The sequence below is a fragment of the Rhinoraja longicauda genome, chromosome 15 (genome assembly GCF_053455715.1).
Source record: "Rhinoraja longicauda isolate Sanriku21f chromosome 15, sRhiLon1.1, whole genome shotgun sequence".
In the NCBI taxonomy this organism is placed as follows: Eukaryota; Metazoa; Chordata; class Chondrichthyes; order Rajiformes; family Arhynchobatidae; genus Rhinoraja; species Rhinoraja longicauda.
This window is the reverse complement of record NC_135967.1, coordinates 8,797,779-8,824,318: the sequence shown is the minus strand read 5'-3', so window position 1 is coordinate 8,824,318 and position 26,540 is coordinate 8,797,779. Positions and strand designations below refer to the sequence as shown.

Genomic DNA, 26,540 nt, shown 5'->3' with positions numbered 1-26,540 from the left:
GGGTTTTCTCCGGGTGCTCCGGTTTCCTCCCCCACTCCAAAGACGTACAGGCATGTAGGTTAATCGTCTTCAGTAAAATTGTAAGTTGTCCATAGTGTGGAGGATGGTGGTAGTGTACGGGGATCGCTGGTCGGCGCGGATTAGGTGGGCCGAAGGGCCTATTTCTGCGCTGTATCTCTAAACTAACTAAACTAAACTAAAACTAAAACACACAAAGCTGAAAACGACTGATAATTGTAGTCCAGCCAGGTTAATGGATGGCCCCGTGACCCTGCTGGTACAGCCGATCCCTCACAGAGCCAGAGACCTGAGTTCAATCCTGACCTCAGGTGCTGTGAACATCCCAACAACAACTAGAGAGCGGTCCTGAGTTACGATCTACCTCATTGGAGACCCTCAGACTATCCGTAATCGGACTTTATCACGAACAGAAAATTACTCCAGGTATCATGTACCTGCACGCTCGATTGTAATCACGTATTGTCGATGGCTCGATTGTAATCACGTATTGTCTTTCCGCTGATAGACTCCCAAAGTGCTGGAGTAACTCAGCAGGTCAGGCAGCATCTCTGGAGAAAAAAGATTGGTGTCGTTTCAGATCGTGACCCTTCTTCTGACTGGTTAGCACGCCACAAAAGCGTTTCACTGTTCCTCGGTACACGTAACAATAAACTAAACTGAACTAAACTGTCTGTGTGGAGTTTGCATGTTCTCCATGTGACCACATGGGTTTCTCGCGGGTGCTCTAGTTCCTTCCCAGATTCCAAGGATGCATGGGTTGGCAGGTTAACTGGCCTCTGTAAATCGCCCCGTGTGTGTAGGGTGAGTGTTAGAATCTGGAGGAGCTGATGAAAATGTGGGGTGAATAACAAATGGGATTAATATAGGATTGATGTAAATAGAAATAGTCAGTACAGACTGAGATACAGGTACACACAAAATGCTGGAGTAACTCAGCGGGACAGGCAGCATCACTGGAGAGAAGGAATGGGTGACATTTCGGGCCGAGACCCTTCTTCAGACTGATGTCAGGGGAGTGGGCGAGACAGAGATAGAATGTAGTTGGAGACAGTAAGACTGGTGGGAGAACTGGGAAGGAGGAGGGGATGGAGAGAGAGGGAAAGCAAGGGCTACTTGAAGTTAGAGAATTCAATGTTCATACCGCTGGGGTGTAAGCTACCCAAGCGAAATATGAGGTGCTGTTGCTCCAATTTGCACTGGGCCTCACTCTGACAACGGAGGAGGCCCAGGACAGAAAGGTCAGATTGGGAATGGGAGGGGGAGTTAAAGTGCTGAGCCGCCGGGAGATCAGGTAGGTTTAAGCGTACTGAGCAGAGGTGTTGAGAGATACAGCACGGGTACAGGCTCTATGGTTCCATGACTCCCTGGCTCAGTAATCAGGAACAATTGGGTTGGGAAATAGAGTGCAGTCAAACAAAATTGATCTGACACCTTACACATCCTCAGGGCAACTCCAATCAACTCACGGCTCAGGAGTTGTGTGGAAACTGCAGACATTTCTGAGGGGTGAATGTTAGAAGCTGTGGCATTGTGCACGGCATGATGCTATAAACAACTAAATAATCAGGCAGGTAAACCTCATGAGGGTTCAGGGTGGGTGGATGGTAATGGGAGCAGTGAAGAGGTGGTGCAAACATTGGCTGGGGGTAGGTGTCAGGGTGGAGTGGGGGTGGGATGAGGTGTGGAAGAGGAACAGGCCGGGGAGAGGAGACATGAGTGGGATGCAGATTTAAGACATTGAAATCCATTGAGTGAAGGTCAACACAAAGTGCTGGAGAACTCTGCGGGTCAGGCAGCTTCTCTGGAAAAAGGATGGGTGACGTTTCAGATCAGAACCCTTCTTCAGATTCTGATGTAGGGTCCCAACCAGGCATGTCACCCGCCCTGTTTCTGCAGGGATGCTGCCTGACCCGCTGAGTTACTCCAGCACTTTGTGCCTATCTTTGCCCAACTCGCTGAAGCGGCTGTATAAACCTATAAACCTATACAGCTGTATAAACCAGCATCTGCAGTTCCTTCCTACACATTTGTGTGAAGGTCATGTCGGGTCCCATAAAGAGCTGGAAATCTGCCTGCCAAACAGTGTCACACATCGTTTAGCTTTGTTGTGATGATGTAAGTAAAGTCAGAGAGTCATAGAGTGATACAGTGTGCAAACAGGCCCTTCGGCCCAACTTGCCCATACCGGCCAACTTGTCCCAGCTACATGTTTAATCTAAAACTAAATGTTTAGCTTTGTGTACAATCCATTTCTTACTGCACTTATAAGATTATAAGATCAGACAGGGTGGCACATTGGCACAACGGTAGGGTTGCTGCCTTAGGGCGCCAGAGACCCGGGTTCGGTCCTGACCACGGGTGCTGTCTGTACGCACAGGCGTTCTCCCTGTGTCCTGCGTGAGTTTTCTCCAGATGCTCCGGTTTCCTCCCTCACTCCAAAAGTGTGCAGGGAACCCTATCTTCCCAATAGTGGAAAGCAAGTAACTGGAGTACAATGAACTGCAGATGCTGCAATCTTGAGCAAAACTCTAAGTGTTGGAGGAGCTCCGTGGATCAGGCAGCATCGGTGGAGAGAATGAATAAGCGACGTTTCAGGGTCAGCACCCTTCTTCAGACTGATTGTAAGGGGAGGGGGTTGAAAGCTGGGAAAGAGAGGTGGGCCAAGGCAAAGCCAGGTAAGTGATAGGTGAGTATAGGAGATGGGAGTTTGTTTGGCATGAGGCTGGACAAAGGCTAGAGATGAGAAGGAGACAAAGTGGTGACCATTAAGGGGAGGAGCGAAGTGAGATGTAAAGTCAGAGGGAGGGATATAGGTGGAAGGTGACAGGATGGGATGAGGGGAGAGATAATGGGTGAAATGGGTGTGCCCCGGGGTAGATAGTAGGGTTGCCAACTGTCCTGTATTAGCCGAGACATCCTGTATATTGGGCTAAATTGGTTTGTCCCATATGGGACCGCCCTTGTTGCGTATTAGGCCCGGACACTGTAGTCCCAGACACTGTAGGCCCGGACACTGTAGGCCCGGACACTGTAGGCCCGGACACTGTAGGGCCGGACACTGTAGGCTCGGACACTGTAGGCCCGGACACTGTAGGTCCGGACAGTGTAGGTCCGGAGGCCCAGGCGCCACCTAACGGAGGTTGCGTAGCAACCCGCCTCCCGGCCCGGGCAGCCGCCATTGGTGGAGCGGGAGCACGTGGCTGCTGGCTGGGTGAGGTCACATGGGGCGCGGAGCAGTGACGTTACCTTGTCCCTTATTTGGGAGTGAGATAGTTGGCACCCCTAGTAGATAGACACAGGAAAGAGTGAGGGTAGGGGATGTTATTAAAAATTGAACAATTCAATGTTCATGCCACTGGGGTGTAAGCTTCTCCAGTGGAGTATGAGGTGCTGTTCCTCCAGTTTGCGTGTGACCTTACTCTGGCAATGGAGGAGGCCAGGGCAGGGAAATGGAAAAGGGAGTTAAAATGTTTAGCCACCGGGAAATCCAGCAGGTCTTGCCAGACCGAGCACATGTTTGACAAAATAGTGCAGTGACTGCGTTTAATCTGTGTGGGACGTTGCTCTGAAGGCCAGAATTTAATTGCCCCTTGAACTGTGTGGCTTTACAGGTCAGTTGACAAGTCAGTGAAGAGTCAGACATTTGGCTGTTGGTCCAGGATCGTGTGGAGGTCAAACATGGACGATTCTCTCCGCTGAAGGGCTGAGCTAAATCGCCTTCACAAATCATTGTTCAAGGGTCACCATTAACAGTACCAATCCTTAATTCCCCATTCATCTCTTTAACTGAGGTTAAATTCCTCAGATGCTGTTGTGGGGGTTGAAATATCTCTAAACTGTTAGATCTGAATCACTAGTCTGAGCACATAAACATGTTCTGATAAAATCATAAAACTAAAAGCAATCAAAAGGAAAATTGGGTGAGGTACATGGCAGATGGCCGATTCGATAAGACGAAAGCTGGATCTAACCTAGCCGTCGTGAATACAGCTGAATACTGTGCTCTGTGTGACAGGCTGTGTTGAGAGAACAAATACTCCATGTCTGACATTCACCGACAGAGGATGTCAGAAAGGATTGTTCACTAGTAGGACATGAGGGGAGAGAGGTTCCAACAGTCAGCCAAATCCAGCCCATCCTCAATGTGTAGAGGTGACATTTCAGGTCAGGACCCTTCTTCAGTCTGAAGAAGCACCCGACCCATCACCTCTCCCTATTCTTGCACGGTGGCGCAGCGGTAGAGTTGCTGCCTTACAGCGCCAGAGACCCGGGTTCAATCCTGACTACGGGTGCTGTCTGTACAGAGTTCATACGTTCTTCCTGTGACCACGTGGGTTTTCTCCGGGTGCTCCAGTTTCCTCCCACATGCCAAAGACATACAGATTTGTAGGTTAATTGGCTTCTGTAAATTGTGAATTGTCCCTAGTATGCGGGATAGTGCTAATGTACGGGGTGATCGCTGGTCACCGTGGACTCGATGGGCTGAAGGGCCAGTTTCCGTGCTGTATCTCTAAACTAAACTAGATTACAAGGCACTGGAGGGGAATCAAAGGAATGGGATTGACTATAAAGATTTTACAAGTGGGCCGAATGGTGTCTGAGTTCTATTGTTGTACCTGAGGCCAGTAACTCTCAGGAGAGGGACTGGGTGCACGAACAGCAGCCATTATCCTAGATCGAAGGAGTGAGGAGAGTGCAGAGCAAAGAGGATGAGATGAGGGGCATCCTAAACAACCCCTCTCACGTTGACACGATTCCCAAAACAATCTTGAGGTTTGCTGGATTAAACAATGTCTAAGAGGAAGCCTCGTCACCCTCCTGACACGTTGTGGAATAGACTGCCACCTAGTGGAGCGAGTCCTGACTTGATCGGAACATTAAAAGATGGCAGGTTCCTGACCCAGGAGGAAGGACAGTCGTAAGGACAACATATAATAAGGATAACAGGGAGGGAGGCTGAAGTGCCCTCTTCCTGCCCGGTTCCGTGTGTGAAGCCAAACGGCAGAGCAAACTGCTTGAGCTGAAGAGCCTTTCACTGTTCCTGTTGTGTGTTTTTTTAAATATAATGAATATGCCACGCCATCAGTTCATGTTTTATAAAATGACCTGACTGACCTCTGTTGCTATTTCTACAGCAGAGTCCCCGGTGCTGGATCTCAGCTTTTGTGCCACGCTGTTATATCTTGGGCACGGTTCGTTTCTGGGTGCTGCTTTAATGAGGGCGGACTATATTTAAAGGGGCATTAGCGCATACGCAAGTGCAAGGACCATAATGGATAATTAGTGACACAAGACGTTACTGGGTCAGCGATATGAAAACAGCACTCTGAAACTTTCCACCTCAGCACATCTAATGACTGATCCCAAACCGACTCTGCCATGGCAACCACTGTATCATTGGCCTCTGCAGCAGATGACTGCCTCGGGAATGAAGCATAACAGTGAACTCCCCGCTGGTGAAGATGCAACACTCTGAATATGTTAGCGCACAACAACATTCTCCTAATTCTGCTTTACAAACAGGTTCAGTGCCGACGGCTGCCTGATTCTTGGGCTTCGGGAAGCGATTGTTCTCAGTACCACCGCCCGCTGGTACCCACCGGTACTGTAGGCTGGGTAACCGGCAAGAAACGGAGAAGGGAGGCAATTTGCAGAGAGAGGCCAATTAACCTACAAAAACCCAGGATCAACACAAAATGCTGGAGTAACTCAGCGCGACAGGGCAGCATCTCCGGAGAGAAGGAATGGGTGACGTTTCGGGTCGAGACCCTACAAACCCACAAAAAAATTGCGATGTGGGCGGAAACCAGAACATCCAGGGAAAGCCCACGCGGTCCACAGGGTGAATGTGCAAACTCCACACAAACAGCACCAGGGGTCAGAATCGAACCAGTGTCTCTGGTGCCGTGAGGTAGCAGCTCCACTAGTTGCGCCACTGTGCAGCACAATGTTCCTATGTATCAATAACATTCATCTTGCTTGACCATCATGTTTAAACACTTCCTCGTGTAGAGGTACCCTAAAAATTAAATGTAAGCAGCCTTGTTATGTCCAACAAGGGCAGCACAGTGGCTTAGCGGATAGAGTTGCTGCCCTACAGCACCAGGGACCCGGATTCAATCCTGACTGCAGGTGCTGTCTGCACGGAGTTTGCATGTTCTCCCTGTGACCACATGGGTTTTCGCCTGGTGCTCCGGTTTCCGCCCACACTCCAAGACGTACAGATTAATTGGCTTTGGTAAAATTGTAAATTGGCCCTTGTTTTGTAGGATAGTGCTAGAGTGTGGGCGTGATTGCTGTTCGGCCTGGACCTGGTGGGCCGAAAGGCCTGTTTCTGCGCTGCATCTCTAAATTAAAACTCTAACATAAATGAAAGCTAAACTACTGCCAATGCCTACGATATACCCAACCCTGTCCTGCAATCTTGTGAAGGCAGGGCTAGCAATGAGAGAGTTCAGAAGAGTTCGGGGCAGACCCTTTTGTTTCTCCCCTGAAGGTAGACAACACCCTGCAATTAGTTCAAGCCAGGCGTGTGTAGAACCCCTGCCACACAAGCCTGACCATACACCCTACACTACACCATACACCCTACACTACACCTGACCATACACCCTACACTACACCATACACCCTACACTACACCATACACCCTACACTACACCTGACCATATACCCTACAACTACACCTTACACCCTACACTACACCATACACCCTACACTACACCTGACCATATACCCTACAACTAACACCTTACACCCTACAACTAACACCTTACAACCTACACTACACCATACACTACACCATATACCCTACACTACACCATACACCCTACACTACACCTGACCATACACCCTACACTACACCATACACCCTACACTACACCATACACCCTACACTACACCATGCACCCTACACTACACCATACACCCTACACTACACCTGACCATACACCCTACACTACACCATACACCCTACAACTACACCATACACCCTACACTACACCATACACCCTACACTACACCATACACCCTACACTACACCTGACCATACACCCTACACTACACCATACACCCTACAACTATACCATACACCCTACACTACACCATACACCCTACACTACACCTGACCATACACCCTACACTACACCATACACCCTACAGTACACCATACACCCTACAGTACACCATACACCCTACACTACACCATATACCCTACACTACACCTAACCATATACCCTACAACTATACCATACACCCTACAACTATACCTTGGGCTTTAGAGTCCTAGACAGATGAAGACCATCAACTTTATCACCGAGTGCCATATTTCACAAGTTACAACATTTCCTCAAAACCTAACATTATTTTCACGCCTGTGCAGCACACTTGAAGAAGTGCCTCACTGGGCTGCACTGTGGCACAGCGGTAGAGTTGCTGCCAAACAGCGTCAGAGGCCCGGGTTCAACGTGCAGATTTTGTAGGTTGAAGTAACTCAGCGGGACAGGCAGCATCTCTGGAGAGAAGGAGTTGGTGACGTTCCGGGTCGAGGTCTCGACCCAAAACGTCACCCACTCCTTCTCTCCAGAGATGCTGCCTGTCCCGCTGAGTTACTCCAGCATGTCTATCTTCGGTTTAAACCAGCATCTGCAGTTCTTTCCTACAGATTTGCAAGTTAATTGTCTTCTGTAAATTGTCCCTAGTGTGGAGGGTGGGACTAGTGTACGGGTGATCATTAGTCGGTGTGGAATGGCCTGTTTCCACATCTTTAAAATCTCCTGCATGTAAGAACTTCACTGTTCTTTTTGGGACATTTGACGATAAAACATTCTTGACTTTCTTGTTGAACTAAATTAAACAAAACCAAAATGCTTTTGCAGTCCTCTGAACATGCAGCAAGTTAACTCACCGAGTCTGCTGAGTACGCTTAGAGCGATATCAGAACCATTTAGGGGAGCTATCGGCAACTAAAGCTACTTTGGGAAACTGTTGCTCGACCATTCATTTTGTGAATGACACGACATTAGCAGGAAATGGGGGCCCGTGCAGGTTAAAGGGTCCCAGGGTCCCTCCTGTCTTGGGCAAGAGGGAAAGTAGACACAAAGCGCTGGAGTAATGCAGCGGGTCAGGCAGCATCTCTGGAGAAAAAGGATGGGTGACGTTTCGGGTCGGGACCTTTCCTCAGACTGCAATTACTCCAGCACTTTGTGTCTATCTTTGGTATAAACCAGCATCTGCAAAGAAACGTATAAGATTATTATCTTATCGAAACGTATAAGATTATTAAGGGGTTGGACACGTTAGAGGCAGGAAACATGTTCCCAATGTTGGGGGAGTCCAGAACCAGGGGCCACAGTTTAAAAATAAGGGGTAGGCCATTTAGAACGGAGATGAGGAAAAACCTTTTCAGTCAGAGAGTTGTGAATCTGTGGAATTCTCTGCCAGAGGGCAGTGGAGGCCAATTCTCTGAATACATTCAAGAGAGAGCTAGATAGAGCTCTTAAGGATAGCGGAGTCAGGAGGTATGGGGAGAAAGCAGGAACGGGGTACTGATTGAGAATGATCAGCCATGATCACATTGAATGGCGGTGCTGGCTCGAAGGACTGAATGGCCTACTCCTGCACCTATTGTCTATTGTCTATTGTCTACATTAGAGCAAGCACCCTCTGCTCTTCTCACCAGAGGGTAGATATTGCTGGGAGAGTTGAGGACAGGTGCTGACCTTCAATGGGACCATCTGTCATTGGTGTATAGTGTCCACCCCCCATCACAGCTCAAAGGCAAACCTGTCCAATTAGCAGTGTAGGAAGGAACTGCAGATGCTGGTTCACACCGAAGATAGACACAAAGTGCTGGAGTAACTCAGCGAGTCAAGCAGCATCTCTGGAGAAAAATCGAAGAAAGGAATAGATGGCGTTTTGGGTCGAGACCCTTCTTCAGACTGAACCCTCTTTAGACCGAAGAAGGGTCTTTATCTATTCCTTTTCTCCGGAGATGCTGCCTGACCCGCTGAGTTACTCCAGCACTTTGTGTGTCTCTTTGCCCAACCAGCTGAATCTGCAAGAAGGGGAGGCCAAGTAACACAGTTTCCAACAGCATGAGTACACGTACACAGGGAATCGCAGTTCTAAAACCAGCGACAGATTGCGCGGTGCAGGTGTTAGGATATCACTGACTCAGCACTGACTTACAGAGTGCTGAGAGGGGGACTCCTCTACAACACCTCCACAACCAACACACAACTACGCAAGCAGGGGAATGTCTCACCGGGAAAGGTTAAGGAGTTGCAAAATGGATGAGAAAAGCAGCTGAGCACAGTGCAAATAAATCATCACTATTTTACTTTGCAATCGTATCATATTTCCCTCTTACTCCCTTCAAACTGAAAATGTATAATGATACAAATGCAGTGTGACACCTCACTTCCCATTTCTCCACATGGGCTAACGTTACAAAGTTACCTCTGCTGACAAACGACACACTTCCAATCAAGGACTTCCAGGCCTCCAAGAAAGTTTGACTGTGCGAGAAAGTCAAGCATTCATATCGTTTCTTTCTAAACCTCTGTGCAGCTGATGAGAGATAAACTCTCCCATCAAGCCAAGAGGTACAGGAGTGTGAAAACACACACCTCCAGATTCAGGAACTGTTTCTTCTCAGCTGTTATCAGGCAACTGAACCATCCTATCACCAACTAGAGAGCGGTCCTGACCTCCCATCTACCTCATTGGAGAACTTCGGACTATCTTTAATCGGACTTTACTGGACTTTATCTTGCACTATATGTTATTCCCTTTATCCTGTATCTTTACACTGTGGACGGCTCGATTGTAATCATGTAGTCTATCCGCTGGCTGGATAGCACACACGAAAAAGCTTTTCACTGTACCTCGGTACACATGACAATAAACTAAACTAATATAATAACTTTGTCCCTCCCTCCACAGATGCTGCCTGACCTGCCGGGTGCTCCAACAATTTCTGTTGCTATCTCCCCCCACCCTCTCCTATATCTCTGGAGGGGCACAGATCCATGGAGACCTGATTCAAAGGCATGAGGGTGCACTAAGCCACAACAGTAGACACATACACACAGACACACACATACACGCAAACGCGCGCGCACACACACACACACACACACACACACACGTAAATGCACACACACACACACACACACACACACACACACACACACAGACACAGACACACACACACACACGCAAATGCACACACACACACACACACACACACACACAGACACAGACACACACAGACACACACACACACAGACACACACACACACACACACACACACAGACACAGACACACAAACGCAAATGCACACACACACACACACACACACACATACACAGCCGTAACCCCAACCTTGGTCACAAAGTCATCTAACACAGGAACAAGCCCTTCAGCCCATGAAGTCCACACTGAGAATCAAACGTCCATTTAACTACTCCAACACAATCCCTCTTTTATCCTCTCTAGATTCCCATTGATATCTCCAGACTCTACCATGCACAGACAGTAGGTGCAATTCACACTGGTTGATTAATTTACAACCTCTCCCCCCTTTGACCTCTCTTTTCCAGCTCCTCCCCCCCCCCCCCCCCCCCCACCCCACACTGTAATCTGTATGAAGAAAGGTCCCACTCCAAAATGGGACCAAAAGTCATAGTCATAGAGTCACACAGTGTGGAAACACTTACCCACTCCGACCAACATGCCCTATCTATACTAGTCCCATCTGCCTGTGTTTGGCCCATATCCCTCTAATCCTGTCCTAGCCATGTACCTGTCTAAGTGTTTCTTAAACATTGCGTTAGTACCTCCCTCAACTACCTCCTCCGGCAGCTCATTCCATAAACCCACCACCCTTTGTATAAAAAAATGTTAACCCTCAGGTTCCTGTTAAATAATTCCCTCCTCACTTTAAACCTATGTCCTCTGGTTCCCGATTTCCCCGACTCTGGGCAAGAGACTCTGTGCATCTACCCAATCTAATCCTCTCATGATTTTTTACACCTCTATAGGATCACCCCCTCATCCTCCTGCGCTTCAACTAATAGAGTCTCAGCCCGTTCAACCTCTCCCTACAGCTCAGGCCCTCAAGTCCTAGCAACATCCTGGAGTTGGCCTGGCAAGCAGTACCAAGGCCATGGGCAGTAGATAGGACTGTTGGCTGAACCTCTGTGTAACTTTGTCAACGCCAAAATGTAGGGACACTTGAGTACTGCTTAGGTGAGGTCTGCTGTATGTTTGTACCATGTTGTTTACAAAATGAAGCATTTTCTGCTTGACCCGATGAGTTACTCCAGCACTTTTTGCTCATGATTCCAGCACATGCAGTTCCTTGTACATCCTTCAATTACGGCGGATGTTGTTCACTGCGCTTTCTATGACGTGTCCTGTTCATGATTAATTTTAGGTATTGTATCCAATACCACCCATCCAGGGTGCACGGATAGGTATTCCAGCCTCCTCACTGCCTCTAGACTGGAGCCCACCTCCATCTTCTCATTTGTAGGCAAGAACTGCAGATGCTGGTTTAAATCAAAGGTAGACACAAAATGCTGGAGTAACTCAGCAGGGCAGGCAGCATCTCTGGAAAGAAGGAATGGGTGACGTTCCGGGTTGAGACCCATCTTGAGTCTGAAGAAGGGTCTCGACCCAAAACGTCAGCCATTCCTTCTCTCCAGAGATGCTGCCAGTCCCGTTGAGTTACTCCAGCATCTTGTGTCTACCTTCCATCTTTTCAATAGACAATAGACAATCGGTGCAGGAGGAGGTCATTCGGCCCTACGAGCCAGCACCACCATTCAATGTGATCATGGCTGATCATTCTCAATCTGGGTTCAATCCCGATTACGGGTGCTGTCTATACAGTTTGTACGTTCTCCCCGTGACCTGCGTGGGTTTACTCCGAGATATTCGGTTTCCTCCCACCATCCAAAGGTTTGTAGGTTAATTGGCTTTCTATAAATATAAATTTTCCCGAGTGTGTGTAGGATAGTGTTAATGAGCAGGGATCGCTGGTCAGAGCGGACTCGGTGGGCCGAAGGGCCTGTTTCCGCGCTATATCTCTAAACTAAACTAAAGGATGGCAGTTTCATATTAAGTAGGTTAAATATAAGGTGTTGAGACTTGAAAGACAGAGATCCAACTAGATGAAATTATAGAACAGTGTTCCCTGTATGGAACTCCCTGCTAGGCAGTGGTGTCAGTAATCTCTCGAGATAGGGGCAGCACGGTGGCACAGCTGGTAGAACTGCTGTCCTACAGCGCCAGAGACCCGGGTTCGATCCTGACCACGGGTGCTGTCTGTACGGAGTTTGCACGTTCTCCCTGTGACCACGTGGGTTTTCTCCGGGTGCTCCGGTTTCCTCCCACATTCCAAAATAAAAGACATACATGTTCGGCACTCTCCCTACTGCTACCAAATGTATAGACTTATATAAAAACTATAATCTATATAGACGGGGGCATTTTGCTTTTTTTTAACTTTGCACTACTATTGTCTATTTGTCTGTTTTTTAATGTTTATTTTGGGTTTTACAGAGCTATATGTTTACATATCTGTTGTGCTGCTGCAAAAGTAAGAATTACAATCTTCCTTTTCGGGACATTATGGCAATAAAACACTCTTGACTCTCGAAATGCATGTTGATATCAGGATAATCGCTCAACTTTCCCAGGGTACAGTCTTCAACAAACATGTGTTACATCTGCTGTTTTTAAATTCTCTAGACCCGCCCAGATCAAAATCAGACCGATTGAGGCATGGGGCAGCAGACGAGAGGCCTGGTGGCCTCAATATTGTTTTTCTTGACTCTAATCTAGGAACATTCATGTTCTTGATTGGTTCAGCCTGCGAAGGTCAAACCATTGATGTTAGCATGTTGGATTCATTTGGGCTGGCACTTCCTGTTCAAGTTTGCAGGCTGCAGTTGTGCTCAGTGCATGTGTGTGTGTGGGAGAGAGAGAGAGAGAGAGCGAGAGAGAGAGAGAGAGAGAGGGAAGAATAAAGAGCAAGAAGTAAAGAGCAAGAGAGGGAGAGTGAGGGGGGGAGGGGGGGAGAGGGAGAGAGAGAGGGAGAGAGAGAGGAAGGGAGAAAGAGGAAGGGAGAGAGAGGAAGGGAGAGGGAGAGGGAGAGGGGGAGGGAGAGAGAGAGTACAGATTGTGTATTAATTTCCAGTGCAGCGTTAGACTGGGGTTCCGCTGCTCAGAGAAGGTCTTGCTGCGCCCAAACCTGTGTACCTTGAGAAAGGGCAGCCAGGAACTGCTCTAAAGATTTTTCTTTTTCATTTTGCGTTGCTGTTGTAAATGGTCTTAACTTAATCCATTTGTGGACTGCACAGTGTTTTACCAAGATTTCCCCTTCTTGTGTAGTGGGTGAGAATGTTACTAAGCTGCAAAAATGTATTAAATCCTTTTCTAATTGTATTATGAATGTAATTTAATCTTAATTGTATTTTGTGGGTAATGCTCCAAGTGTGTAAAACTGTATGGATTTGAAGTGTTTGGACTTGGTCATTGCTCTGCTTTCTTGGCTAGAGAGTGGTCCTGACCTCCCATCTACCTCATTGGAGACTTTGAACTATCTTTAATCGGACTTTATAGTACTTCAATGTTATATCTTCCTCCATCTGTGCACTGTGGACGGTTTGATTGTATTCATGTATAGTCTTTTCTCTAACTGGAAAGCATGCAGACAAAAGCTTGTCACTGTACCTCGGTACACGTGACAATAGTAAACTAAACATCCTAGTGAATCTCCTCCATACTGTCTCCAGCATAAATACCTCCTTACAACAAAGTGATCAGAACTGCACCCAGTCTTCCAAGTGCAATCCAACCGATGTTTTGTCACATTGAGACATTACATCCCAATCTTTATATTCTATGCAACGACTGATGAGGACAAGCGTGTCAAAAGCCTTAGTTAGACACAAAGAGCTGGAGTAATTCAGCCAGACAGGCAGCATCTCTGGAGAGAAGGAATGGGTGACGTTTCGGGTCGAGACCCTTCTTCAGACTAAACCTGTTCTATCCATGCACAGACTGAAGGGTCTTGACCCGAAACGTCACCCATTCCTTCTCTCCAGAGATGCTGCCTGTCCCGCTGAGTTACTCCAGCATTTTGTGTCTGCGGTTTAAACTAGCATCTGCAGTTCCTTCATACACATGTCATAAGCCACCTTCACCACCCTACCCACCAATGTTGCCACCTTCAGTGAACTATGATCTTGAACCTCCGAGATCCCTCTGTTCATCAATATTACTTCACGCCCTACCATTTATTGCACATGCACTCTCCCTATTTGGAATTTCAAAAGTGTATCAACAGACATTAGTCGGGATTAACAGTGGTGCAGCGGGTAGAGCTGCTGCCTCACAGCACCAGAGCCCCGGGTTCCATCCTGACCTCGGGTACTGTCTGTGCGGAGTTTGCACATTCTCCCTGCGACCGCGTGGGTTTCCTCCGGGTGCTCCGGTTTCCTCCCACATCCCCACAACGTGCACGTTTGTAGGTTAAGTGGCCCTCTGTAAAATTGCCCCTAGTGTGTCGGGAGTGGATGAGAAAGTGGGATAACAGAACTAGTGTGAACGGGTGATCGATGGTCGGTGTGGACTTGGTGGGCCGAAGGGCCTGTTTCCATGTTGTATCTCTGAATTAAACTAAATTCCATATCTTTTTGTTCGCAGACTCGGATCGTAAGTAGGTGTGCTTCAGCACAGAGGGGTTAACGGGCTCCAATGAGAGTGGGCTGTCTCTCCTTCCGCCAACCCTACGCCGGTTTGATCCTAAACAGCGTGAAGACGGTGGAGACTCGCTGGAGGCCTCTGCTGGCAGAGCTGCACCACTGCACCCTGGCTATCCACGTCGCTTACAAGGACTGGGAAGGCTCGGACTGGAAAGACATCCTCACTCACACAGTGGGGATGACCCAGCACCAGATACAGACGTTGGTGCAGGAGGGGGAGAGGTTCGGCAGAGGAGCAATTGTCGGTAAGGAAGGGGGCTCATTTTTAATGGAGGCACGAGAGACGAGAATGTTGCCAGGACCCGAGGTTGAGCGCAGAGGTTGGGCAGGCTGCGACTCTATTCCTTGCAGGAGGACGAGGTGTACAAAATAGAGGTGTACAAAATCATGAGGGAAATAGATGTGGTGAATGTGGTCTGTTATCCAGCGTAGAGGAATCAAGAACCACAGGACAGGTTTAAGGTGAGAGGGGAAAGATTTAATAGGAACCTGAAGAGCTACATTTTCACTGAGAGGGTGGTGGGTATAAGTTCATAAGTGATGGGAGCAGAATTAGACCATTCGGCCCATCAAGTCTGCTCCATCATTCAATCATGGCTGATCCTTCGCTCCCTCCTGACCCCATTCTCCTGCCTTCTCCCCATAACCTCTGACACCCCCAGTATGTGGAACAAGCTGCCAGAGAAGGTAGTCGAGACAGGAACAAAGACAGCATTTAAGACACTTGGACAGATACATGGATGGGAAAGGTTCGGAGGCAAACGGGATCAGCTTAGATGGGGCATCTCGGTTAGCACGGCCGAGTTGGGCTGAAGAGCCTGTTTCCGTGCTGCATGACGTCAGATACCAGAGTAGAGGATAGAACAGAACATCACAAGAACAGGCCCTGTGGCCCTCAATGTCTGCGCTGAACATGATGTCAAGATAAACTAATCTCATCTGCCTGCTCATGATCCATATCCCTCTGTTCCCTACAAATCCATATGCTATCTAAAATCCTGAGATACAAAAACAAGCTGCTGGAGGAACTCAGTGAGCTAGGCAGCATCTGTGGAGGGAGGGAGATGGACGGACGATGTTTCGGGGAGTCTAAACATCTCTTCCCCAGAGACACTGCTTGATCCGCAGAGTCCCTCCAGAGGTTTGTTTTTTGTTTGAGCCAGTTTTAGTATTTACTAGACCAAGTGGACCAGTTGGGCCCAAACCTCTCCTGCATTGGTGCAGCACCCTCTCCTCCCCCCCCCCCCCTCCCCTCTCTTCTCAACTCCCCCTCCCCTCTCCCTTCTCCCCCACTCCCCCCTTCCCCCCCCCACTCCCTCCTCCCCTCCCCCTCCCCTCCTTTTAAACATTAAAATGTGAATAACTTTAAAAATATAACACCGATTTCAATAAAACTACTTGCATTATCACTAAAGTGACGATGGTGAGTAAGGTGGGCCTAAAATTGTTGTGCTATCGTGTACCGTTTTGGCTGAAGTTCAGTCACAAACAAGACAACAAACGAGAGTTTTAGTATATAGATTTGAGATACATGTAAACCCAGGAATTAGGTAGCAGTCTCAAAGGGGCTCTATAATCTTTTGCTCTGGCCCTCGGGCTAAGGTCCAAGGAGATGGTAAAGAAGTAAACACCAACCAGTTGTACCACTCAACAAAAGCACCCAGCAGCCTAGGCTTCAATTAAAGTGAGACATCATCACCGGAGGATGAGGGGTAATGTTATAGAGGTGCACAAAATCATGAGAGGAATAGATCAGGTAAACGCACAGAGTCTCTCGCCCAGAGTAGGGGAATCAAGAACCAGAGGACACAGGTTTAAAGGTGAGGGGGAAAGATTTAATAGGGACCTGAGGGGGAACTTTTTCACACAAAAGGTGATGGGTGTATGGAACGAGCTGCCGGAGGAGGTAGTTGAGGCTGGTACTATCACACCGTTTCAGAAACATCTGGACAGATATATGGATAGGACAGGTTTAGTTTAGTTTAGTTTAGAGATACAGCATGGAAACAGGCCCTTCGGCCCACCGAGTCCGTGCCAACCAGCGATCCCCACACACCAGCACCATCCTACACACACCAGGGGTAATTCACAATTTTACCGAAGCCAATTAACCTACAAACCTGTACGTCTTTGGAGTGTGGGAGGAAAGTGGAGCGCGCAGGGAAACCCCACGCAAGGTCGCGGGGAGAATGTACAAACTCCGTACAGACAGCACCCATGGTCAGGATTTGAACAATAAATCCCGCTGAGTTACTCCAGCTTTTTGTATCTATCTTCGGTTTAAACTAGCATCTGCAGTTCCTTCTTACACAATAAATCCACACATTTCAGTTCAGTTTAATTTAGAGATACAGCGCGGAAACAGGCTCTTCGGCCCACCGAGTCCGCACCGACCAGCGATCCCCGCACACTAACACTATCCTGCACACTAGGGACAATTTACATTTATACCAAGCCAATTAACCTACAATGCAGCATGTCCTTGGAGTGTGGGAGGAAATTGAAGACCTCGGAGAAAAGCCACACGGTCACGCGGTCAGTCTGAAGAAGGGTCTCGACCCGAAACGTCACCCATTCCTTCTCTCCTGAGATGCTGCCTGACCCGCTGAGTTACTCCAGCATTTTGTGAAATAAATACCTTCGATTTGTACCAGCATCTGCAGTTATTTTCTTACACTACTTAGATTATCAGCAAACATTTTACAATCATTATTTATTGTAGGATGTATGACAGTCCAGTTATGCAGCTCAAACTCCAATAAACAGCACTCGGATATTGACCCAGTTATCCGGTTCCATTTTCACTGACAGATAAAGGGCACCTCTTCACAATAGTGCTTTAGATGTAAAGTAATGCCATCAAATGTAAAAAAAGAACATTCTAAAAGCCTACGTAATGGACTCAGTTGTTCCAGTACCAAATACAACTAGGATTCTCTGTAAATAGGTCAAGATGCTCTCTCATTCATATACATAAAAACATTTTGAAAACTTCACTCACTTCACAGCGGGTGAAGCCAGTGAACCTGACCATTGGCAAGGCCGAGGACCCAGCAGGACATCATTTGTCACAGCCCGAGAGAAACAGGCAGGAGTAGAAACAAGGAACTGCACGTGCTGGTGTACAAAGCAAGATACAAAAGTGCTGGAGTAACTCTGCGGGTCAGGTAGCATCTCTGGAGTCTCACCTCTGGAGAGGTGACATTTGGGGTCGGTTCTGATGGGGAGGGGCTCTATCCTGATGCTCCAGAGATGCTTCCTGACCTGCGGAGTTACTCCAGCACTTTGTGATACCTTCGATTTGTACCAGCATCTGCAGTTATTTTCCTGCACTGCGAAGAGTTACTCCAGCACTTTGTCTTGACCTTCACTCAATTGATTTCAATGTATTAAATCTGCACTCCACACTTTTGCGTCGGGCCTGAAGAAGGGTCCTGACCCGAAACAGTGCCTTGTCCATGTTCTCCACAAATAGATAGGATCCTCTTTCAGTGCATCTTCTGAAAGACAATACCTCCAGCAGGACAGTCTCTCTCCGCATTGCAGACCAAAGCAAGAAAGACAATGCACCTAGATATCTGTGCATTTTCTCTCCATATCTCACACCATTTTGCCTTTATCCATCTGTTCTTTGACCACCCATCTGCCATTCACACCCCCCCCCCCCCCTCGCCTGTATCCACCTATCATCTGCCTGGCGTTGTCCCGCCCCCACTTCCCTTCCACCTTTCTCCCTTCTATATAATCAGTCTGAAGAGGGTCCCGACCTGAAACATCTCCTATCCGTGTCCTCCAGAGATGCTGTCTGATCCGCTGAGTTGATCCAGCGCTTTGTGTCAGTTTTTTGTAAACCATCATCTGCAGTCCCTTAGTGTCCAGATTTTGTGGCAGCTTACTGGTTCTGTAGAATGATGAACAGGAAAGACTGCCTGTACTATTGTGCAGAGCATCACTCGTGACTCGACTATGTGTAGGAAGGAACTGCAGATGCTGGTTTAAGCTGGACAATAGACAATAGGTGCAGGAGAAGGCCATTCGGCCCTTCGAGCCAGCACCGCCATTCAATGTGATCATGGCTGATCATTCTCAATCAGTACCCCGTTCCTGCCTTCTCCCCATACCCCCGACTCCGCTAATCTTAAGAGCTCTGGAGTAACTCAGCGGGACAGGCAGCATCTCCGGAGAGAAGGAATGGGTGACGTTTCAGGTCGAGACCCTTCTTCAGACTCAAAGTCACGGGAGAGGGAAACGAGAGATATAGACGATGATGTAGAGAGGTGTAGAACAATGAATGAAAGATACGCAAAAAAAAGTAATGACGATAAAGGAAACAGGCCATTGTTAGCTGCTTGTTGGGTGAGAACGAGAAGCTGGTGGGACTTGGGTGGTGGAGGGATGGAGAGAGAGGGAATACAGGGGTTACTTGTAGTTGGAGAAATCAATATTCATACTATGTGTGTGTGTGTGTGTGTGTGTGCTACAGGATTAGTTGACGTCGGCGATACCTGGCAATGCCCCAGTGATGCAGACCCTGAGGAAGTGAAGGAGCTGGAGAAAAGAGCTATTCTGCGTGGGCTGGAGCACAAGTATCTCACCAACTTGTCCAATCCAAGGTGGCTGCGGCAACCAATCCCAGCCAAAGGACACAAGGATGTGTGGATGGTGGACATCCCCGATGAACTGATCCCCTGACCATCTCCGGCAGCAAGTGGGACCTCGACTGAGATACGAGGGGGGGGGGGGACATGTCAACATCCTGCATTGAGTTACTGGTTATTAGTTTTTGGTTTATTATTGTCAGTGCATTATAGAGTTTAGAGCTCAGTTTATTATTGTCGCTTATACCGAGGTACAGTGAATAGTTTTTATGTTGGTTGCTGTCCAAACAGCCAAAAGGCTGGACATGATTGCAATCAAGCCATCTACAGTGTACAGATACAGGATAAAGGGAATAACGTTTAGAGCAAGATAAAGTCCAGTAAAATCCGATTAAAGATAGTCCAAGGGTCTCCAATGAGGTAGATAGCAGGTCAGGACTGCTCTGGTTGGTGATAGGATGGTTCAGTTGCCTAATAACAGCTGGGAAGAAACTGTCCCTGAATCTGGAGGTGTGCTTTTTCACACTCCTCAACCTCTTGTGTGATGGGAGAGGGGAGAAGTGGGAGTGACTGGGATGAGACTCGTCCTTGATCGCGCTGGTTGCCTTGCGGAAGCAGTGTGAAATGTAGGGGGAATGGTAATATTTGTGACGGTACGCATCAGAATAGTGTACTGGCACCTGCAAAGAGTTCAAAACTAGACTTTCACATTTTGGGGAATTTTTAATTTTACAAAAGGTTTATAAACTTTTTTTTAAAATTCAAATGTATTCATGAAATTAGGCGTTCGGGTCCTTAAAGAGCTCGAGCAGGTCATAGGACAAGGATCTGCCAGTGTATGGTATTTATTCACAAAATTCTGGAGTAACTCAGCAGGTCAGGCAGCATCTCAGGAGAGAAGGAACGTGTGACGTTTCGGGTCGAAACTGATCAGTCTGAAGAAGGGTCTCGACCCCAAACGTCACCCATTCCTTCTCTCCCGAGATGCTGCCTGACCTGCTGAGTTACTCCAGCATTTTGTGAATAAATGCCAGTGTATGGTAATTGTCACCGTTTAAAAGGAGACTCATAAACCAAGGGGACCTGGTTTTTGAACACAAGTCTTTGAAAATGCAGGATTCGTTAACAAGGCACCCAATAAAATATATCCTATACTGGCTCGATAAACAGAAGCAGGGAATGTAAACTCAACTGCAGAGCAAGTGCCAATAAAACATTTTGTTTTGTCCCCCCTGTGTGTTGTGTGACTATGGGTTAGCAAGGATGCACGAACAGCACTGGGTATCAGGAACCCCTAGGTACTTGGAGATGCAGTTGAGACTCGCCTCATCTACCGCCCCCACCCCGGTGCGCACTCATTTCTCCCACCATCTCCACCTCCCCAGTCACACTGCTCATCTCCCCTCCTCTGCACACTCATCTCCCATCGCCGTACCATACTTCCCGCTGATTTCCCACCCTTCCCCCTGCCCCATTCCACCCATCCCTCGCCCTGGCTTTACATCTCACTCCTCTTCTTGCATTACCTGACGCCCTGTGGTCTCCTTTTCACCCCTGGTCTCGGTCACTTGCTCCACCCATCTGCCAATGACTCCTTCACCTGCATCCACCTGCTGGAGTAACTCAGCAGGTCACGCAGGATCTCGGAGAAAAGGAATAAGTGACGTTTGGGTCGGGACCCTTCTTCTTAGCGAAAGTAGATAGGAGGGAACTGGAGGTAGGAAAAGGGCAGAATAAATCAGGGCCGGCAACAGGTGACCAAGGAAGGGTGGAGCCCACAATGGCCCATTGTTGGTTGGGGAAGAGGTGATGGGACACAGGGATGTGAACAGTAGAACTGGTAGGACGTCTGGGGTGGGGGGTGGAGAGGGAATGCAGGAGTTACTTGAAATTAGAGAATTCAACGTTCATACCGCTGGGTTGTAAGCTCCCCAAGTGAAATATGAGGTGCTGTTCCTCCAATTTTCGTGTGGCCTCACTCTGACAGTGGAGGAGGCCCAGGACAGAAAGGTCAGTGTGGGAATGGGAAAGGGAGTTAAAGTGTTTGGCAACCGGGAGATCGCGTGGGCCAAGGTGGACTGAGCGTAAGTGTTCGACAAAACATTCACCCAGCCTGCGCTTGGTCTCGCCGATATAGAGGAGCCCACACCTGAAGCAGCGGATACAGTAGATGAGGTTGGAGGAGGTGAAACTCTGCCTCACCTGAAAGGACTGTCGGGGTCCCTGGATGGAGTCAAGGGAGGAGACAGGTGTTGCATCTCCTGCGGTTGCTGGCGAAGGTTCCTGGGGAGGGGGTGGTTTGGGTGGGAAGGGATGAGTGAAGCAAGGAGTTGCGGAAGGAGTCTTTTTATTGCTCAAGATTTCAACATCTGCAATGTCCTCGGGTGACTTGGGAAAATATTTTTTCTAACGGAGAAGATGCTTCTGTAGGTGAGTATTTCAAATCCTGAAATGATTAGATGGGAACCGTGCCTACAGGGCAAAAGCAGCCATAACAAGCTTGAGCGAATGACAACAGGACCAAATACCTCAGATTTATAATTCCCTACCAGGCAAGGTGATGGACTGGATAAATATATGAAGTTAAAACGTTGGTTCCAGAGGAAGTGGTAGAGGCGGAAACAATCACGACATATAAAAGTCGCCTAGACCGCTGCATGGATAGGATAGGTTCGGCGGGAGGGATATGGGCCAAGCTCGGTTGGCATGGATGAGTTGGGCCGAAGGGCCCGTTTCTGTGCTATGTTGTTCCTATGGCTCTCGGTGAATGGCACAGGATGTGAAACTAACTAGATTGCTCTAAACAACAAATCAAATCCATTGTAGAAACAAAACACTGCAGATGCTGGTTTACGCCACAGATAGACACCGATTGCTGGAGTAACCTAGCGGATCAGGCAGCATTCTCTGGAGAAAAAAAAGGACGTTGCCAGTCTGAAGAAGGGTTCCAACCCGAAACATCAGCCATCCTTTTTCTCCAGAGGTGATGCCTGACCTGCTGAGTTACTCCAGCACTTTGTGTCTATCTTTAATCAAACCCATAACTGGATTGCTGTAAAAATGATCCTAACCCATAATTTTGACTCTACTGAAGGGGTAAGGATCACAGAAGGGCCATGTGGAATTAAGCTCAGCGCCACAGATACAATACGTTACACGTTCAACTAAATTTGTGAATTGCGTTGTACTCCAACGCTCCTGAAACAGAATTAAAACAATAAAATCGCTAATGTCCTCAAATCTCCAGGCGACTGTTTCTGGAGATGAAGCTCGAGTGGGCTATGACCGATTATTAATGCTTTTTGCATGATAAGGCCTTACACAATCACTCAATTTGATAAGGGAGGTGACACCAAAGCAGGTGATTCAAATCAATACAAGGCTGCCTAGTAATAGAAATGGACAAACGTAAGTGTATTTGCATAAATCACTGATTGAAGAACGTAGGATATGTTTCCAATAAGAAACACGGCTAATTAAAGAGATCAGTAACCCCATGCTGAAATTTCATTTAGACAGAAACTAGCGATACACGAGGAACATGAATAACCGAGCCTGTTCCACACTGACAGAGTGCAAGGAAGGGAATTAATGCAAAATTAAATAAGGAGCAAAGGAAAGGTAATTAAATAGGAGATGGGAATCTTTAAAAAGGTAGATTACACTTCTGAACACATGGTGCCAAAGGAGAGGGGTAAGGGGGAGGAGAAAGCAATAGTTAATGTGGTATATAGGAGTGGATGTGAGATAATGTTATTGAAAGCTTTGATGCTGTGGCCTGGGCTAAGCTATTGCAGCAGTATAAAGGATGAATAAAACTGGAAATAAAGCTGGAGGGAAGGTAATAAAGATCTTACCATCAATACGAGAAAAACCAAATGAAATTTGTCGCACCAAAACTCTGCAGCAATTTAGAGGATCGTAAAAGACTTCCAGTTCATTACCCAGCGTGTAAGAAACGCCAACTACCATGAATATTCTTAATGTGTAGGAAGGAACTGCAGATGCTGGTTTAAACTGAAGATGGACACAAAAAGCTGGAGTAACTCAGCAGGACAGGCAGCATCTCTGGAGAGAAGGAATGGGTGACATTTCGGGTTGAGACCCTTCTTCAGATTTACCATTCTTAATATATATTCTTAATATAAATATCCTTAATTTGCCTCCAGGTACCTGCCTGAGTTCACTGATACATTCACTCTCATTGCATCCCTTTCATTCACTATATTCTGCGTAAAATATAAAAGTTGGTATCTCACATGGAAGGGAAAGGTTAAATAAGGGAAGACTTGTTTAGGAAGGAACTGCAGATAGAAACATAGAAAATAGGTGCAGGAGTAGGCCATTCGGCCCTTCGAGCCTGCACCGCCATTCAATATGATCATGGCTGATCATCCAACTCAGTATCCCGTACCTGCCTTCTCTCCATACCCCCTGATCCCTTTAGCCACAAGGGCCACATCTAACTCCCTCTTAAATATAGCCAATGAACTGGCCTCAACTACCTTCTGTGGCAGAGAATTCCACAGATTCACCACTCTCTGTGTGAAAAAAAACTTTCTCATCTCGGTCCTAAAAGACTTCCCACTTATCCTTAAACTGTGACTCCTTGTTCTGGACTTCCCCAACATCGGGAACAATCTTCCTGCATCTAGCCTGTCCAACCCCTTAAGAATTTTGTAAGTTTCTATAAGATCCCCCCTCAATCTTCTAAATTCCAGCGAGTACAAGCTGAGTCCATCCAGTCTTTCTTCATATGGAAGTCTGGATATGATGCTGGTTTACACCGAAGATAGACACAAAGTGCTGGAGTAACTCAGCAGGACAGGCAGCATCTCTGGAGAAAAAGGAATAGGTGACGTTTTGGGTCGAGACTCTTCAGCAGACTCAATGAATATGATCTGACCCTGAGCCTGATGAAGGGTCTCAACCCAAATCATCATCTATTTCTTTCCTCCAGAGACGCTGCCTGTCCCGCTGAGTTACTCCAGCATTTTGTGTCTATCTAAGAGAAGACTTGAGTGGTTTTGCATCAATTATTGAATAAAGCATTTGTTTCCACACCAAGACAAAGAGATCTGTGAAACCCAGATAAACATGTATCACACTTTAAATTCTGTGCCAAAGAGGTTTTCAGTCATGTGTATAAATTAGTGTTTAGTAGAAAACACAACAACCAACACATGCATTGCTAAATTCCACGACAGCAATATGTTAATCTTTTCATATGCCTCTATATCCTTCGCCCTGGCCATGTGTTGCAGCCTCCGCCAGCCCTCCCCGATGTTTGCATCCGCTAAATCCAGCCGTGAGCAAGCCCAACGTGAATTGCATCTTCACTGACTGCCACTTAACTTCAGCACCCTGGAATTCCTTCCAAAACCTCTCCACCTTTGACAAGAACCTAAGCACCAAAGAAATTGAAGCCCTTTTGCCTGCTCCACCTTTCAGTAAGATCATGGTCAATAGACAATAGACAATAGGTGCAGGAGGAGGCCATTCGGCCCTTCGAGCCAGCACCGCCATTCAATGTGATCCTGGCTGATCATTCTCAATCAGTACCCCGTTCCTGCCTTCTCCCCATACCCCCTGACTCCGCTATCCTTAAGAGCTCTATCTAGCTCTCTCTTGAATGCATTCAGAGAATTGGCCTCCACTGCCTTCTGAGGCAGAGAATTCCACAGATTCACAACTCTCTGACTGAAAAAGTTTTTCCTCATCTCAGTGCTAAATGGCCTACCCCTTATTCTTAAAATGTGGCCCCTTGTTCTGGACTCCCCCAACTTTGGTAACATGTTTCCTGCCTCTAACATGTCCAACCCCTTAATAATTTTATACGTTTCGATAAGATCTCCTCTCATCCTTCTAAATTCCAGTGTATACAAGCCTAGTCGCTCCAGTCTTTCAACATATGATAGTCCCGCCATTCCTGGAATTAACCTAGTAAACCTACGCTGCACTCTCTCAATAGCAAGAATATCTTTCCTCAAATTTGGAGACCAAAACTGCACACAGGTGCGGTCTCACTAGGGCCCTGTACAACTGCAGAAGGACCTCTCTGCTCCTATACTCAACTCCTCTTGTTATGAAGGCTAACATTCCATTGGCTTTCTTCACTGCCTTTACTTGAGATCATTTACTTGAGAGTCACTTTCCTGCAGCAACCGCATATTCCCAGTCAACTTTAGTTCCTTGCTAGGAGATCCCTGTGATTGTTACCCCAACAGCCTGCAAGAAGCTGCTGAAAATAAAGAATCAGCTAGATTTGGCCCCTGCACTGTTCCCCTCTATTGATGGGAACATGCAATAGTATAATGTTTTTGAATGCTAACTTAATCAGCGCCCAGCAAAGAGGCGAACCTTTGACCTGTGTGAACAATTAATGGGGAGATGTACCTGTGAATCTCTCTGTTAGATGATGGCCAGTTTTCGCAAAAAATGTAACACAGTTAATCTGCAGCATTAACTCTGTTTCCCTCCCCACAGATGCTGGCTTAGCTGCTGAATATTTCAAACGTTTGCTGCTTTTATTTCAAGTGTCCAGCAACTGGAGAGGCTTTTTGCTATACTAATAAGAAAAGGCGACAATTCCAATTAAGGTGTTAAGGAATTGTGGAACTAAAACAATCTGCCTTTATAGAAGAGATTTGAGAGTGCAGTTTGCTAGATGTGATTGATAATGATTAATGACTTTAAACCAGATTTAGAGATACAGCGCAGAAACAGGCCCTTCTGCCCACCGGGTCCGCGCCAACAAGCACTATCCTACACACTGGGGACAATTTACAATTTTACCTAAGCCATTAACGTTCGAACCTGTACGTCTTTGGGGTGTGGGTGGAATCCTGAGCACCCGGAGAAAACCCACGTGGTCACAGGGAGAATGGACAAACTCCGTAAAGACAGCACACATAGTCAGGATCGAACCCGGGTCTCTGGCGCTGCAAGGCAGCAACTCTACTGCTGCGCCACCGTGCCGCCCTTAAAATTAGATAAAAGATTATGTAAGACGACGTAAACTTTTACCACCAGGGTATATATAGTCGGGGCCATCGCCTGGGCTTGCGATGGAGAAATGTTACCTGTGGGAAGAAATGTGTAGGTGCTGCATTTAAAAGGTGAAACTAGGTGTAAAATCTTCCT

General features: G+C 47.3%; 1 protein-coding gene across 2 annotated transcripts; it reads left to right on the top strand.

Annotated features, from left to right (window-relative positions):
- The first annotated feature begins 13,090 nt into the window (after nucleotides 1-13,090).
- LOC144600339 (protein EOLA1) lies at nucleotides 13,091-20,600 on the top strand. 2 transcript variants are annotated; one of them, XM_078411912.1, is made up of 3 exons: nucleotides 13,091-13,422; nucleotides 14,741-15,044; nucleotides 19,283-20,600. In XM_078411912.1, the coding sequence occupies exons 2-3, from the start codon at nucleotides 14,792-14,794 to the stop codon at nucleotides 19,489-19,491; spliced, it is 462 nt and encodes a 153-aa protein (XP_078268038.1). In that variant the 5' UTR covers nucleotides 13,091-13,422; nucleotides 14,741-14,791; the 3' UTR covers nucleotides 19,492-20,600. The 2 variants fall into 2 exon arrangements, with proteins under 2 accessions (XP_078268038.1, XP_078268037.1); XM_078411911.1 differs by having other exon boundaries at nucleotides 13,093-13,426.
- The last annotated feature ends 5,940 nt before the right edge of the window (nucleotides 20,601-26,540 follow it).

What these genes read in the sequence shown, in the direction of transcription:
- LOC144600339 (XM_078411912.1), top strand. Translation starts at nt 14,792, where the DNA reads ATGAGAGTGGGCTGTCTCTCCTTCCGCCAACCCTACGCCGGTTTGATC. An exon ending in CGGCAGAGGAGCAATTGTCG is followed by an intron (nt 15,045 to 19,282) that starts GTAAGGAAGGGG and finishes TGTGTGCTACAG; the next exon opens with GATTAGTTGACGTCGGCGAT.